Source organism: Bos grunniens, chromosome 1 (genome assembly GCF_055505025.1).
Source record: "Bos grunniens cultivar Pamir isolate PY7600 chromosome 1, Bosgru_T2T1.0, whole genome shotgun sequence".
NCBI lineage: Eukaryota > Metazoa > Chordata > Mammalia > Artiodactyla > Bovidae > Bos > Bos grunniens.
Genome location: NC_141165.1, coordinates 29,717,434 through 29,732,798, shown reverse-complemented (window position 1 = coordinate 29,732,798; position 15,365 = coordinate 29,717,434). Strand labels below are relative to the sequence as shown.

The following is a 15,365-nucleotide window of genomic DNA, read 5'->3' as shown; positions in this document are numbered from 1 at the left end:
TAGGAGGGTTGACCTCACTGCACCATCTTATACCATAAGGAACTTGAGCATCTGAGGAGTTTGGTATCTCTGGGGAATTCTGGAACAAATCCCTCAGGGATACTGAGGGAAGACTGTACATGCTCACTAACATCACCCGGTCTTCACTGAGATGATGGACTCAAGCACCTCATCCAGGTGGGCTCAACCCTGCCTGCACCCTGGACTCACCTGGAGAGCTTTAAAAACTACCAAGGCTAGGACGCCACCCCCAGAGGTCCTGATTTAATTGGTCTGGGGAAGGACCTGGGTCCTGGGACTTTTTACAGTATTCCTCAAGGGATTCTAACATGCAACCAGGCTTGTATAATCATATAATACAGCTCATTAACAGGAGGACCCAAGGAATTGGTCCTCAAGGAATTCACTGTCTAACCAGAGACACTCAGGGCATGTCTGGTGTCTGAGGAGAGATCCTTGATGCCTGTGAGCTCTTTGGACATCAGTGGCTAAGCATGTGAGATATTTCAAAGTCAAGTCCAGAACCAGCAGACGCCCTTTGTGAAGCCTCCCTTGGTTTGATTGTGCATGTGTGTGTGTGTGTGTGTGTGTGTTTACCCACTGATGTATGTCCTAGGGATAGTCCAGAGAGGCGAATGCAGATGCCTTGACCCCGACTCAGACAGTTAATGCCCAGGAGGGAGGTTGGCAGTGAGAGGTCCCCTGTGTCTTTGGAGGGGTGGATCACAGAACAAGGGCCCCTTCTCAAGGGGCGGTCACAACTCAGCCTCTGCCAGCATCACCAGCAAGGAATGCGGGCTTGGTCTTACCACACCTCCCTAATTTTTAAGAGGTCAGAAATCTGGATTTTCTGTTCAATTACTTGATTTTTTTTCTGAGTTGGGCTCAATTTCATTAAATCACACACATACTCTAAGTAGAATGACGAAACCCATCTACAGACTGGGATGGGACCCAGGCCCCCAGAACTAGAGAGAACAGCAGTCCAACTCTCTGTGTTTTAGATTAAAAGTAGAGATTTTCTCTCCTCACTGCGGACCTGGGGAGCAATGCGCAGGCTCTTTTGCCCCTTTGCTGAGGCACAGGTGTGACTTATGTTGGATAGAGGTTCCGGGGAGTGGGTAAAACTGTCCTGGTACAGATCAATTGCCATGTGACTCTGCAACCTGTCGCCTGCTACCATTTTGGCTGTGACATCGTGAGGTGATGAAGCCGTTGTTTCTTGGTGAAAGAAACCCCTCCACCCCCGCTAAAGTAGCCGATTGCTGCCATGATGGGAAGAAAGTAAGGGAAGGAGGGGTGGCTCCAGAAATTGGGAATGTGACATTGAGGGTAAAGAGAGACTGGTGGGGCTGATGGGAGGGCATTCGGCAGGGCTCGGGTCTGTGGGGAACCCGGCCCACCGTATGCTATTTTGCAGACAATTAAAAAGTGATTAGCAGGACTGTTTGAGTAAGTGCGTCTGTCAGGAACCTCAGAGAACATGCCAGGGGTGAGAGGGCCAGGGGCTGGGGGATGACGGACACTGGCCCTGGGTGGTAAGGAGGTGCCCAGGGTGTCCACGAGGGAAAGGTTGTCGTGTGTGTGTGTGTGTGTGTGTGTGTGTGTGTGTGTGTTGGTTGGTCAGTCACTAGTCATGTCCAACTCTTGGGACCCCATGGACAGTAGCCCTCCAGGTTCCTCTGTCAATGGATTTCCCAGGCAAGAATAATGGAGTGGGTTGCCATTTCCTTCTCCAGGAGATCTTCCTGACCCAGGGATCGAAAGCGCATCTCCTGCTTGGCAGGCACATTCTTTACTACTAAGCCACCAGAGAAGTCCAAGTGTGTGTGTAGGAGGTACCAACATACAAGGAAACCTGGATGTGTGTTGCACATACACAGGCGATCTGAATGGGAACCTGGGGCAGAGAAGAGAACAGGGGCTCTCGACCTCAGCTCAGCTCCCAGGGACGCAGAACCTCTCGCTTGGAGCAGAATGGGGCAGCCGGAAGTTCCCCTCATCGAGAGGGGCCCCACCATCCACTCCCTATCACTTGTTTGGCTCCCTTGTGTTTTTCCAGAACTCAGCATCTCTCCAGAGGCCTTCCTTGGTTGCCCTCAGCAATGGGATCCCTCTGCTCCCCACTCTGGTGCCCTTGGCCCAGCTCACCTTTTCCCTCTGACGTCATCTCACAGTTGTTTTGCTTCTGCATCATCACCTTTTCCTTAAAATGTGAGCTCCATCAGACAGCCCACACCTCCGTCCTGTCCCCAGGCAGTGCTGGGTGCATGCAAATGCCCAACAATGCCTGCAGAATGGCCAGGGAGTCAGAGGCCTGAGGTTCCAGAGGATCCAGGAATTCCTCCCTGCCACCCGCCTGCCTCCCCTCCCCGGATTCTCCTTGCAGGTTCCATGGGCACCCTAACTGTAGATGGGACCCCTCTACCCGCCACCAGGCCTTTGCTGAGTTCATGTGTTTGGTCCCAGCGCTATGTAGGTAGGAGCAGGCCCAGGCCCTACCATTCCAAGGCTCATGGACCGAAAGCAAATGAGGTCACAGGGCAGAGAGGGGCTCCAGTTCACGTGCTTGGGCAGGGGTCCTAGGTGCCAGGAGAGGCATCGTCAGCCCGGGAGACAAGGAACTGACTCTCAGAGCAGGTGGACTTTGGTGGGTGGGTTTAGGAGGGCTTCGTGGAAGAGAGTGGCTCAGAGCTCTTTGGGGAGGGTGAGCCTGGAGAATGTGCAGTGAGGACTGGAGTGCACTGCTGAGGGAAAGCAATTACATGAGCAGGATACAGTGGAGCTGGAGAGCTGGTGTTGAAACTGGGACCTTATGAGTTGAGTAAAGGGTCCTTACCCTCCGGTAACCTGGTCCAGCCCATATATTGTGTGGAGAAGGGGGTGACTTATCCAAGGTCACGGCATATATAAATCTGGATTCAAACCCAGGCCTCTAACCCCAAAGCCTGAGGCAGCACCTGCCCTCTACACCCCAGACCTACCTGAGGCTGAGTCCTGGCCTGGGGTCAGGGTGGTGGAGGATGCGGCCCCTGGGGGTGGTGCAGCACGTCTGGTTCTTTTGGTCTATCCTCACCAGGGCTGTCTTCCCTAAAGAAACAGCTGTGAAGTGCCTTTTCCAGGAAGCCCTCCCTTCAGGCTCTATCTGCCCCAATCCCTTCAAGAGCTCCCTCTTCCTTCATTAGGCTGTGCCATGAATGACTCCACTGGGGATGGATCTGCTTGAGCTCACGGTCCTCAGAGGCTGGCAGAGTGCGTGTTGATGGCCCGTACTCCTGAATGGATACTGCACCAGTCCTGGCCTAGACCCCAGCCTGAACTGGCTCCTGACTTCCTTCCAACTCTGAGCCTGGCTGACCCACACACTCACACTTTGGCAATCTGCACTGCTCCTTGTTGATGGCATGTCCCGCCAAAGTTGCATCCAACCCCACTTTTGGGTCACTTTGAAACTGTTGGCCCTTCGGGTTTATCCTGCTCCACCCTGTGCCCCTTGAAGAGCCATCCCATGGATATCACAGTGCTGGCATCCATAATTTGGCCTGTTTTCCCACCACTGTAGTTAGCCTTATATGGCCCCCAGTCCCAGGCCCGTTCTCTTGGCTGGGGCAGGCCTTTGTAAAATGCCTAGAGTCTGGGCTCACATGGGGACAACCAGACAGAAGAGATGGGACGTGCCTGGAGAGGGAAGCACAGGCCTGCCTTCTCAGGGTTTGGCAGCTAGGCTTACAGAGGACGCTCTCCCAGCCCCTCCCCCAAAAGCAGTGAATAAACAGCTGAAGGACTGAACGACAGAATTTATTAGAAACGCTCTTCATTCATCAGTCAATTCACATTAAGGTGGCAGGAGGCAGTGCCGTCTGAGGCTCTGGTGTCCCACTGTTGCGACAATTTCCAGTTAAAAATCGGTCTGGGCAGGGAGTGTTGGGAACACAAGAGATGTCCTGTGGTGGTGGCGGTGGTGGCGGCAGCATGGGTCCCCAGGGAGGACAGGCCAGGCTGGTGGAGAAGGTGCCCCATGTCCACCCTTCCACTTACAAGGCTGCCCCGTGGCCCCAAGCTGATAAATACACAGCACGTCACACATGCATGCGCGGGCACGTGCGCGCACACACACACACACACACACACACACACACACGTGAAACAGAAGCAAACTCGCGTTGAGTCTCCTCAAGTGAAAAAATAATTCGCTCAAATAAAGCTTTGTGGCAGCCAGGCTGCATCCTGAATGGACAGTTGCCTGGAGACCCTCAGCCCCCCGGGAAGGCTCCCCAGCCAAGGACATCACCCCCTCGGGTGTCACAAGGCCCCCAAGCCCCCCAATAGCACCTGTGGACTAAGTACTGCTCTCACCACACTCTTCTTTTAAAATGCATCACTACTTAAAATAACAACAATAATAAAGGAGACACTCATTCCCTGGGGTGAATTTGTCAGACTCAGCTTCCCTGAAGAGAGGTGCCTGGAGCATCCAGAGACTGGGGGTCAGGGTTAGGAAGGGGAACGCATGAGAGGGGAGGTAAACAACATTCAGAGAGGTAAGCTGGGACGAGTCTCAACACTGCTTTGTCCGCTCGCCAACTCCACAGCTGGGCATCCCTGGGTCACAAGTCTTTCAAAGGGGCAGAGAGTCTGAAAGTGTCCTGACAATCCTGCTGCTCTGGGAGGGGCAGGGGCCCAAAGGGCACGCATCAAGCTGCTTTCACCATTCATTATTCAGAGGCAAAGTTCTCCCCAGAGCGGGCCAATTTTCCCCTGGCCCTGTCTGCAGTGGGGCCACAACACAAAGTCTCCTGCCCAAATGTTTTATTCATTCTCTTGAATAAGGAAACAGGCTAGCGGATCAGTATCAGTGGCTGCTGTATCCTGCTCAGTGGGGCAGGATCTCCAACTCGGCGCAGGCTCCAGGCTCTTCCTGGCTTCCAAAGAGGTGTCTGACTTCAGAGGGTGGCTTCCAAGGCAGCAAATCCTTTTGGCAACAGACATTGTGTTTCCAAACTGGGGAAGACGTCCTGGCCTTTCAAAGAACTGAATGTCCCGGTGAACCAGGGTGGGGAGGGAGACTCCTTCCTGATGCACTGTGTGACCGAGAAGGGACAGGCCCAGGCTGTGGGTGCCCCCGCTGTCCCCGGCTCACTGGTACTGCAGATAGTTCTTGAGAGACTGAGGCAGGGGCAGGGAGCTGATGTCCTGCAGGCGCTGGCGGCCCAGGGCCAGGCGGATGCATCTCCGGCACAGGTCCATCAGAGGCAGGGGCTCAGCTGCAAGGAGAGGGAGGAGGGTTAGAGTCTTGTGAGAGCCTGTCCTCACATCTCTCCCGTCCACCCCATGCACAGTTCCGGATGCCTGCCCCGGGGCTGCCCTTCGGGGCCCTGAGCTCCTCTGAGAAGCTTTCTCTGGTCATATTAGGAGACACTGAAGGCTTAGAGCAGTGCTTTTCAAACTGTGGGTGCAACAGACTAAAGACTCATGGAATCAATTCATTGGGTGGTGACCAGCGATAAAGAAAAGAAAGGGAAAGAAAAGAACAAAACAGAGAGGTATGCCCATAGTAAGGGGTGAGTACTGTTCCGTGAAAGCTCTCTTTCCGATGTAGGTGTTCATCGTGTCTCAATGCAAAAAATACTTCTCATTGCAGGTCATGATAAAAATGATAGCAGCTGACCTAGGGAGTATCCTCTTAGAAACAGGTGGGGCGGGGGCTATTTGGAATGTCTTTAAACCTTCAAACTTCTCCTCATAATCTCCTTTGCTAGTCAGTGGAAGAATGCATTTTCTTCTAATGTCTATTTCTGGAAAAAATTCATAAACTAAAAGTCATCCACCATGGAACCTCTGGACCTAGGACCAAGCTTTGACTAGGTTTATTGCAGACACACTTATGAAACTCTTATTCTCTTCCAGGCCCTCTGGTCGGACTCTGGGGATACTGAGAGTCCAGTACAGAGAGCTCTAAGCCAAGGCCAAAGACAGCCCTGAAAGAGGAGGAAGGCTTGACGTCTGGAGGTTTAAATACATGAATAACTGTAGTAGAGTGTAACATATGCAGTATGTTACATGCACAAGGACAGAAGCCAGGCCATTGTTTGAAAAGCTTTAAAGGGAGGATACCTGAAATGGGGTTTTGAAGGGTGAATAGGAGTTTTATGTGATGTGAGTTGAGATGTGTTCTAGGCAGAGAGAACAGGTAAAAGCATAGAGGTGTCAGATAGGACAGGCTGGGAGGTCTGGAGAGAGGGGCATGGTGCTACTCAGCTGGATCAGGAATGAAGAGGATGCTGCATTTGCTGTCTCATGTGGCTCGTGCAGCCCTAGTTTTCCCAAGCCCACAGGAACATGCTAGAGGCCTGCAGCTGCATCTTAGCACTTTCTTTTGGTCAATAGAACATGTGATGTTTAAAAAGCATTCTAGAACATGCTAAGATACAATAAAACTGTAAGTGGTAAGCACTAACACAAGAGCTGTGATAGGAATAATATCACAAGGAATGGAAAGAATGGGGGAGTGTTGAGAGTGCATTTTATAGGAATTTTCGTTTATTGGAGTTGCAGAGTTAATGGGAAGAACCCTTAAAATCAAAGCCAGACTTGACTGCTGCATTGGGAGCCACACACAGGAGCATACCTAGCCGTCTTTCATGTGGGGCGAGGCTGCCTGGTGGCATATCTGGGTGGAGTGTTGGTGGTTTTAAATGCTCTCAGCTCTGTATCCTCTTTCCATCCTCATACAAACTCTTTAAGCTGACCAGGGAGGCCCAGACATCCCTTCTTTCCCAGGCCTAGAAAGCAGATCACTCACCCAGAGTTTTGTGGTCACATAGTCAACATGCTTAGGCCAACACCTGACATCCATCTCAAGATGTCCTTATCTCTCCCCTAGCAACACCCCTGCACCCAGCTCTCTTCCCCCTTTCCCCACCTGGTTCCATCCAAGCTTTGCACGATCCCCAAAATTAGGCCTCTGTGGACCCCTTTCCCTGCCTCTCCACCTGAATTGTCACATCTTTGACCTCTTGAACTTCCTGTGATCTCCTTTTAGTTCCTATAGAACCAGTGCTTGCTGCCTGTGCCACTGGACATTAGGGAGAAAAAAACCTTAAGTCCTCATTTAATGAGAAATTGCTACTTACTTACCAGGCAACAGGAAAGATGAAATACAGTTGTAGCTACTGTTTACTGAAGGTGTGTTACGTAGCCAGGTGCTGTGCTAAGCTCTTTATCTGTCCCAACTCACGTGCTCTTTAGACTTCCCTGGTGGCTCAGAGAATAAAGAATCTGCCTGCAATGCAGGAGACCTGGGTTCGATCTCTGGGTTGCAAAGATACCCTGGAGAAGGGAATGGCAATCCACTCCAGTATTTTTGCGTGGAGAATTCCATGGATGGAGGAGCCGACAGTCCATGGGGTCATAGTCAGACATGGCTGGACCCACTCACATGGGAACTGGGTAGGAGCTATTATCATCTCCATTTTAAGGAGGAAGAAATAGAAATACAGAGCAGGTAAGTTACTTGTCCAAAGACACACAGCTGGTAAATGGCAAAGCTGGGAGTTGGACTCAGGCAGCTAGAAACTGAAAATTGTCTTATCTCTTAGCCACATTTATTGAGCTTCTATTCTGTCCTTTTGCTATGTTAGGTTTATTTCATTTAGAGTTGACACCATCTACTTCAGAAAAAAGGAGACTAAGGCTCAGAGGGAAAGAGGCTTGTCTGGACAAGCACAGCACAAAAGCCTGTATGTGGAGCTTCACGCTGCTTCCTTTAAACACCATGCAGTGAGGAAAGATCACTTAAAGTATGAAGAAGGAGAGGGTCTCCTGCCTCCCAGGCTCATACAGTCCAAAGACTCTTACTCTGGCTCCAACCACTTTTCAGGTCACCGATGCCCATCTCTCCCACCATGAGGTCTGCACTCACCTAAAGGGCTGCCTTAGGGCCTTAGGAAGCATCACTATGAACAAAGCTAGTGGAGGTGATAGAATTCCAGTTGAGCTATTTCAAATCCTAAAAGATGATGCTGTGAAAGTGCTGCACTCAATATGCCAGCAAATTTGGAAAACTCAGCAGTGGCCACAGGACTGGAAAAGGTCAGTTTTCATTCCAATCCCAAAGAAAGGCAATGCAAAGAATGCTCAAACACTGCACAACTGCACTCATCTCACAAGCTAGTAAAGTAATGCTCAAAATTCTCCAAGCCAGGCTTCAATAGTACACGAACCGTGATCTTCCAGATGTTAAAGCTGGATTTAGAAAAGGCAGAGGAACCAGAGATCAAATTGCCAACATCTGCTGGATCATCGAAAAAGCAAGAGAGTTCCAGAAAAACATCTACTTCTGCTTTATCAGCTATGCCAAAGCCTTTGACTGTGTGGATCACAATAAACTGTGGAAAATTCTTCAAGAGATGGGAATACCAGACCACTTGAGTTGCCTCTTGAGAAATCTGTATGCAGGTCAGGAAGCAACAGTTAGAACTGGACGTGGAACGACAGGTTGATTTGAAATAGGGAAAGGAGTACATCAAGGCTGTATATTGTCACCCTGCTTATTTAACTTCTATGCAGAGTACATCATGAGAAATGCTGGGCTGGATGAAGCACAAGCTGGAATCAAGATTGCTGGGAGAAATATCAATAACCTCAGATGTGCAGATGATACCACCCTTATGGCAGAAAGTGAAGAAGAACTAAAGAGCCTCTTGATGAAAGTGAAAGAGGAGAGTGAAAAAGTTGGCTTAAAACTCAACACTCAGAAAACTAGGATCATGGCATCTGGTCCTATCACTTCATGGGAAATAGATGGGGAAACAGTGGAAACAGTGAGAAACTTAATTTTGGGGGGCTCCAAAAATCACTGTTGATGGTGCCTGCAGCCATGAAAATCTTTTATTTTCATGCTTGCTCCTTGGAAGAAAAGTTATGACCAACCTAGACAGCATATTAAAAAGCAGAGACATTACTTTGCCAACAATGGTCTGTCTAGTCAAAGCTATGGTTTTTCCAGTGGTCATGTATGGATGTGAGAGTTGGACTATCAAGAAAGCTGAGCACCGAAGAATTGATGCTTTTGAACTGTGGTGTTGGAGAAGACTCTTGAGAGTCCCTTGGACTGCAAGGAGATCCAACCAGTCCATCCTAAAGGAAATCAATCCTGAATATTCATTGGAAGGACTGATGCTGAAGCTGAAACTCCAATACTTTGGCCACCTGATGCGAAGAACTGACTCATTTGAAAAGACCCTGATGCTGGGAAAGACTGAAGACAGGAGGAGAAGGGGACGACAGAGGATGAGATAGTTGGATGGTATCACCGACTCAATGGAGATGAGTTTGAGTAGGCTCCGCGAGTTGGTGATGGACAGGGAGGCCTGGCATGCTGCAGTTCATGGGGTCACAGGGTCAACACAGCTGAGCGACAGAACTGAACTGAACTGAAAGGGGCTGCCCTGCCAACAAGACGCCTTTTCTGCTCTCACACCTGCCCATTTCAACGTGGACCCTGCCAGCCATATTCCCCTTCTCGCGTTCTTCAGGGCCATCAGACACTCCCCTCTTCTGGTATACGCCCTCTGGGGGATCTCCAGGAATTCGAAGTCCCTGATTTCAAGCTCCAACTCTGCCAACTTTATCTGTGCCTCTGTCTGGCACTGGGAGCACTTGTTTCTTCACTTGTAAAATGGAGCAACAATCCCCAGGTTCCAAGAGAAGATTAAAGGAAATGATAAAAGCACAGCGCCTCACCCTGGGCATGGTGCATAGCGGGAGCTAGGGAAACTGGTCCCCACTCTTGGTGTACTGGTGCAACAGGCCTGGGCACCACCTTGACTGGAAGTGCACTCTTCCTTCACCCAGACAAATGTGGCAAGGACTTTCTATTTCATTTTTTTCTTTTTACCTTAAAATTTTTTTTAGGGCTTCCCTGGTGGCTCAGTGGTAAAGAATCCACCTGCCAATGCAGGAGACATGCGTTCAGTCCCTAATCCAGGAAGATCCCACATGCCATGGAGCAACTCAGCTCGTGCACCACAACTACTGAGCCTGTGCTCCAGAGCCCAGGAGCTGAAACAACCCAGCCCGTGCGTTGCAACTACACAGACCAGGCACTTAGAGCCCGTGTTCCACAAGAGAAGCCACCACCGTGAGAAGCCGGCACGCTGCACCTAGAGAGCAGCCCCTGCCAAACACGACTGGAGAAAAGCCCTCAGAGCAACAAGAATTCAGCATAGCCATAAATAAATACATAACATTATTTTTAAAATTTAAAATAAAGACATTTATTCTAAAAACAATGAACTTAAAGAAAGTTTGTGAGTATGGTACAAAGAACTTTTTTCCTGACCCATTTGAGAGTAAGTTGCCAACCTGATGCCCCGTCATCCCTAATTACTTTCGTGTGCATTTCCTAACAAATAGGCAATGGGGTCATTCTCCTGTATGTACCACAGTGCAGCCATTAAACCAGATTATGCGGCACTACTGCCATGGATTAATGATACTCAGGCCCCATTCAAGGATCACCCACAGTTTCAAAATGTCCTTTCTAGCCAAAGAGCCCAGCTAAGAATCATTCATTGCATTTAGTTGTCCTGTCCCTTTTATCTCCTTATTCATTGTTAAATTACAATTACAAGGAGATGGTGAATTTAAAAGACATCAGCCTGACACATCTGCCTTAGGGCCCCCAACCTGCCTGGGCCTGTCACAGGGGGATGGCCCAGAAACTGTCTATTAAATGAATGAATTGACTTGCTACTTTGGGGTGTGTCTTCTGTAGCTGTTTCAAGCTATTGAAATAAATTGCTCTCAACTGGCAAGGTTTCTGGCTTAGGTCCCCATACTCCTGTAAACCCCCTGAGAACAGGGCAAGAGGCTTGTGATGAGAGTTAAATGAGTTAGAAAGTATAATGCACTTGGCACAGTAACCAGCACATAGTAGGTGTCAGACATTTGGCACCTCTGACTATCTCTTCCCCATCCAGGTCACCTTTTGTGAGGATGAGCTTGGGCAGGGCTGTTAATGAGATGGAGTCTGCTGGGAGGCCGGGCTTCCCCGGTGGCTTAAATGGTAAAGAATCTGCCTGCAATGTGGGAGACCAGGGCTCAATGCCTGGATTGGGAAGATCCCTTGGAGGAGAGCATGGCAACCCACTCTAGTATTCTTGCCTGAAGAATCCCCATGGGCAGGAGAGCCTGGTGGGCTACAGTCCATGGGGTCACAAAGAGTTGGACATGACTGAGTGACTAAGCACTGCTGGGAGGACAGCAATTCTTTCTTTGAGTGACGGGAGATGGGTTTTCATTTTGCAACAGGAAAATTTGGAGCTGTTAAGGTTTGACAATCACTGCCAGGATTTAAGAGCTTTTGTAAGAGAGCTTTTAAAGCTCCAGGCACATACTAGGTCTTCAATGTCCAGAATGCTAAGCCTGGTCAGCAAACTCAATTCTGTGTGTTCCCTGCCCACTTAGGAGCTGAAGAGAGGGAAAGAGCTCTGTTTTTCCCCATTCCTCCATAGTCACTGAAATCAACCCAGAGCCCAAACTCCAAAAGAAGCGAGGCAAGCAAGAGGGGCTGGAGTTCAGAGTGTGCCTTTAGCCCTCAATGTGAAATGTAAACCATCTCTCCTAATTTCTGAGGGAACTTTAACTGATGACTTCACAGCAACCCCAAAGCATACAGAGAACGTTCCTGCCATGGCTGTGGAGCTTCCAGAGCTCTGAGGATGTCCAGTGTGGCGTGGGCCATCCCCCAGCTCCTCTTTCTTGCTCCCTCTGGCTTTGGAGCCATTCTCAGAACTGCCAGATGTCAAGGCTTAGAAATGATCACCCAATGTTCGTCGCAGCACTGTTTATAATAGCCAGGACATGGAAGCAACCTAGATGCCCATCAGCAGATGAATGGATAAGAAAGCTGTGGTACATATACACAATGGAGTATTACTCAGCTAAAAAGAATACATTTGAATCAGTTCTAATGAGATGGATGAAACTGGAACCTATTATACAGAGTGAAGTAAGCCAGAAAGAAAAACACCGATACAGTATACTAATGCATATATATGGAATTTAGAAGGATGGTAACAATAACCCTGTGTACGAGACAGCAAAAGAGACACTGATGTATAGATCAGTCTTATGGACTCTGTGGGAGAGGGAGAGGGTGGGGAGATTTGGGAGAATGGCATTGAAACATGTATAATTTCATGTATGAAACGAGTCGCCAGTCCAGGTTCGATGCACGATACTGGATGCTCGGGGCTGGTGCACTGGGACGACCCAGAGGGAGGGTATGGGGAGGGAGGAGGGAGAAGGGTTCAGGATGGGGAACACAGGTATACCTGTGGCGGATTCACTTTGATATTTGGCAAAGCTAATACAATATTGTAAAGTTTAAAAATAAAATAAAATTTAAAAAAAAAAAAAAAAAAAAAAAGAAATGATCACCCAGGTGGGAAGAGAAATGCAGCATCTTTCAGCGTGGGAGCTACTCTCAGAAATATTTTCTGACAAAAATGTATTTAAATACATGAAAAAGTGCTCAATTTCAAGAACTATCAGGGAAGTTCAAATTAACACCATGATGTGACTCTGCTATATGCCGACAACAATGGCTGAAGTGAAAATAAGGTAGTGGTAAATGCTGGTGAGGATGTGCAGCAACTGGAGCGCGCATATGGCTTCAGGAGGGTGTGTAAACTGGCACAACCATTCTGGAAAACTGGGAGTGTCTACTGAGACTGCACCTATGGCCCACAGCCTCCCCTGGTATATACAGGCTCACCAAAATGCATGTGCTCGGATGCTTCAAGAATTCTACTCTCCACCCGTGGGGGAGTGCACGTACAAGCTGTGTCTTCCTATGGTGCGGTGTGTGCGGTGTTTAGTCACTAAGCTGTTCATTCTCAGGGGTGATTAGTGGGCTCTTCTCATGCTGTGTGTGCTTAGTTGGTCAGTCGTGTTCAATTCTTTGTGACTCCAGGCTCCTGTGTCCATGGGATTCTCCAGGCAAGGATACTGGAGTGGGTTGCCATGCCCTTCTCCAGGGGATCTTCCCAACCCAGGGATCGAACCCAGGTCTTCTGCACTGCGAGTGGATTCTTTACCAGCTGAGCTACCTGGGAAGGCCCCAGTCTCTTCTTATAGCAGAATACTAATCAGCCATGAGAATGAAGGAATCACGTGTGTGCGTGTTAAATCACTTTCAGTTGTGTCTGACTCTTGTGACCCTTTGAACTGTAGCCCGCCAGGCTCCTGTGTCCATGGGATTCTCCAGGCAAGAATACTGGAGTGGGTTGCCATTTCCTCCTCCAGGGGGGTCTTCCCAATCCAGTGATCGAACCCAGGTCTCTTGTGTCTCCTGCACTGGCAGGTGGTTCTTTACCACTAGCACCACCTGGGAAGCCCAAAGGAACCACAATTACATTAAAAAAAAATGGATGAACCACTCTTAATAATTCGAAGTGAAAGTACATTATGGTGAAACCTTATCTGCATAGAGCTCAATAGCAGGATGATGAAATCAGGCAGTGGTGACATTGGGCATGAAATCGGGCATGCTGGGGAGCAGTGACTAGGGAGGACTGGATATTGTTCTGCTCCTTGATTTTGAGTTCTGGCAATACTAGTGTGTTTAGTTTGTAAAAGCCATCAGGCTTAATCACCTGAAACTAGTATACTTTCATCCTATACGTTATACTTCAAGTTTATGTTAAAAAAATTAATCACTGGCTGAGTTAGGAATGCCTTGTCTCCCTGGTGGGAGGGTGTGGCCACAACACAAGCGAGGCACCTTCCCACCTTCCCACCTTTTGCCCTCACCAGACAAAGTCGGTGGAAGGGGCTGGCTTGGAATCCCAGCTCCTGCTCTCACCACCAGTGGTCCAGAGAGCTGGCTCATCCTCCCAGAGTCACATTTTTCTCATCTGTGAAACGGGGGTAGCAACACCTCCATCTATGCCTTGTGACGATGGTATGACACAAAATGCCTCTTGTTGCAAAGGCGTTCTCTCTACAGTATGTCTTATGTCATCAGCCCAAGAGGAACCTTTAAAAATAGTAAATAATTTACTTATTATGGTCCTAAAAATGCCCCAGTACGTCATCCTAATTGACAATGCTCTACTCTTTATGAAGACTTACTGGAGCCAGGGCTGGATGTCTGGTTCCGTGCTAAAAATACCACAAGGCAATCATTTCCAAAGTTCTCCAGTGAGCTGAATTTTCGATAATTCTCCACCACTTACCTGCTGCGTGACCTACAAAACTTCCCAGGAGCTCTGTTTTCTTGTCAATAAAATGGGTGCATTAGCTCCTCTGGTTTTGATGGTCTATGTGAAGGAAACAGTGGAGATCGAGGCACTTGGTGCCTTAAGCTCCTTATTTGGGCCCCTAGAAGCCTCCTCTGCTGATGGTGGGGAGATGCCAAGATACCAATTATCACCCTACCCCCATTCCTGCAATCATATTTTGAAAAAAAAAAAAAAGATGAACATTTTAAAGGTCAAGATATGAAATTCTTTTGAAACAGTTTAGACGATGGTCAGTAGATGGGGGAAGCTTTCAGTGAGAGCTCTGAAATCTGAACTTGAATAGACACTTTGTTTTCAGGGAAAGAAAGAGAAGACACACATGTGGGCAAGCACACCCACACTCTGCGTGTCAGGCACTGTACTAATCACTTTCCACAGACTACGGTTTTGGTGTCTAAGGACTCACAGCATTGCCTGCATGCCCCTAGGTCTCCCTTCATGCTGTTCCTTCAGCTAGAACACCCTTCCCTGTACTGCCTGCCAGACATCTGTAGGTCTTCTTTCAGGACTCAAATTAAGTGTCACCTCCTCCCTAATGAGGTGGTTCCCCCACCCTCGAGGACTGCATCTGTCAGGTGTCAACCCACTTAGCTAACTATACAAATGGAGGGATGTGTCATTACCAGCTCACTTCTAAAATACAGCACCCCTCTACCAACTAGCCTTCTCACGGCCAACAGAGACCTCAGCTTACATCTAGAAAGCTCATAGAATCTGGAGTTTTCTCTTAGCAAGCTTCACTGTTTTTCCAATTAAAAAAAGGTTGTGACTACAGCCTGGACAAAAGCAGCATCTTCAGATGAACAGATGCTTGTTCAATGCCAACAAGCATCATGGGCACAGACACGTCTATGAGGTGGAAGTGCCCGAGGGGCTGGCCCACCCACCAGCTCCCTGACCCAGGACTCGGCAGCAAATGATTCTCACCTAAAGACTCCACGGTGCTCCCAAGCAGAGGGGAACTACACTGCTGTGGAGTGAATAGCAGCTGCATTTTCAGATGTGTTCCGTGGCTCTAAAAGAAGAGTCTCTGCCCACCCAGCCTGAAAGTTACTT

The 15,365-nt window shown here is 48.9% G+C and overlaps 1 protein-coding gene across 1 annotated transcript in view; it reads right to left on the bottom strand.

Annotated features, from left to right (window-relative positions):
- Nucleotides 1-3,782: 3,782 nt before the first annotated feature.
- SPSB4 (splA/ryanodine receptor domain and SOCS box containing 4) overlaps nt 3,783-15,365 on the bottom strand; it is an 86,585-nt gene continuing 75,002 nt past the window's right edge. The window contains exon 3 of the mRNA XM_086370325.1: nt 3,783-5,264. Within this exon, the coding sequence (XP_086226451.1) occupies nt 5,137-5,264 (128 nt within the window). The 3' untranslated portion in view covers nt 3,783-5,136. The remainder of the gene's footprint in view (nt 5,265-15,365) is intronic.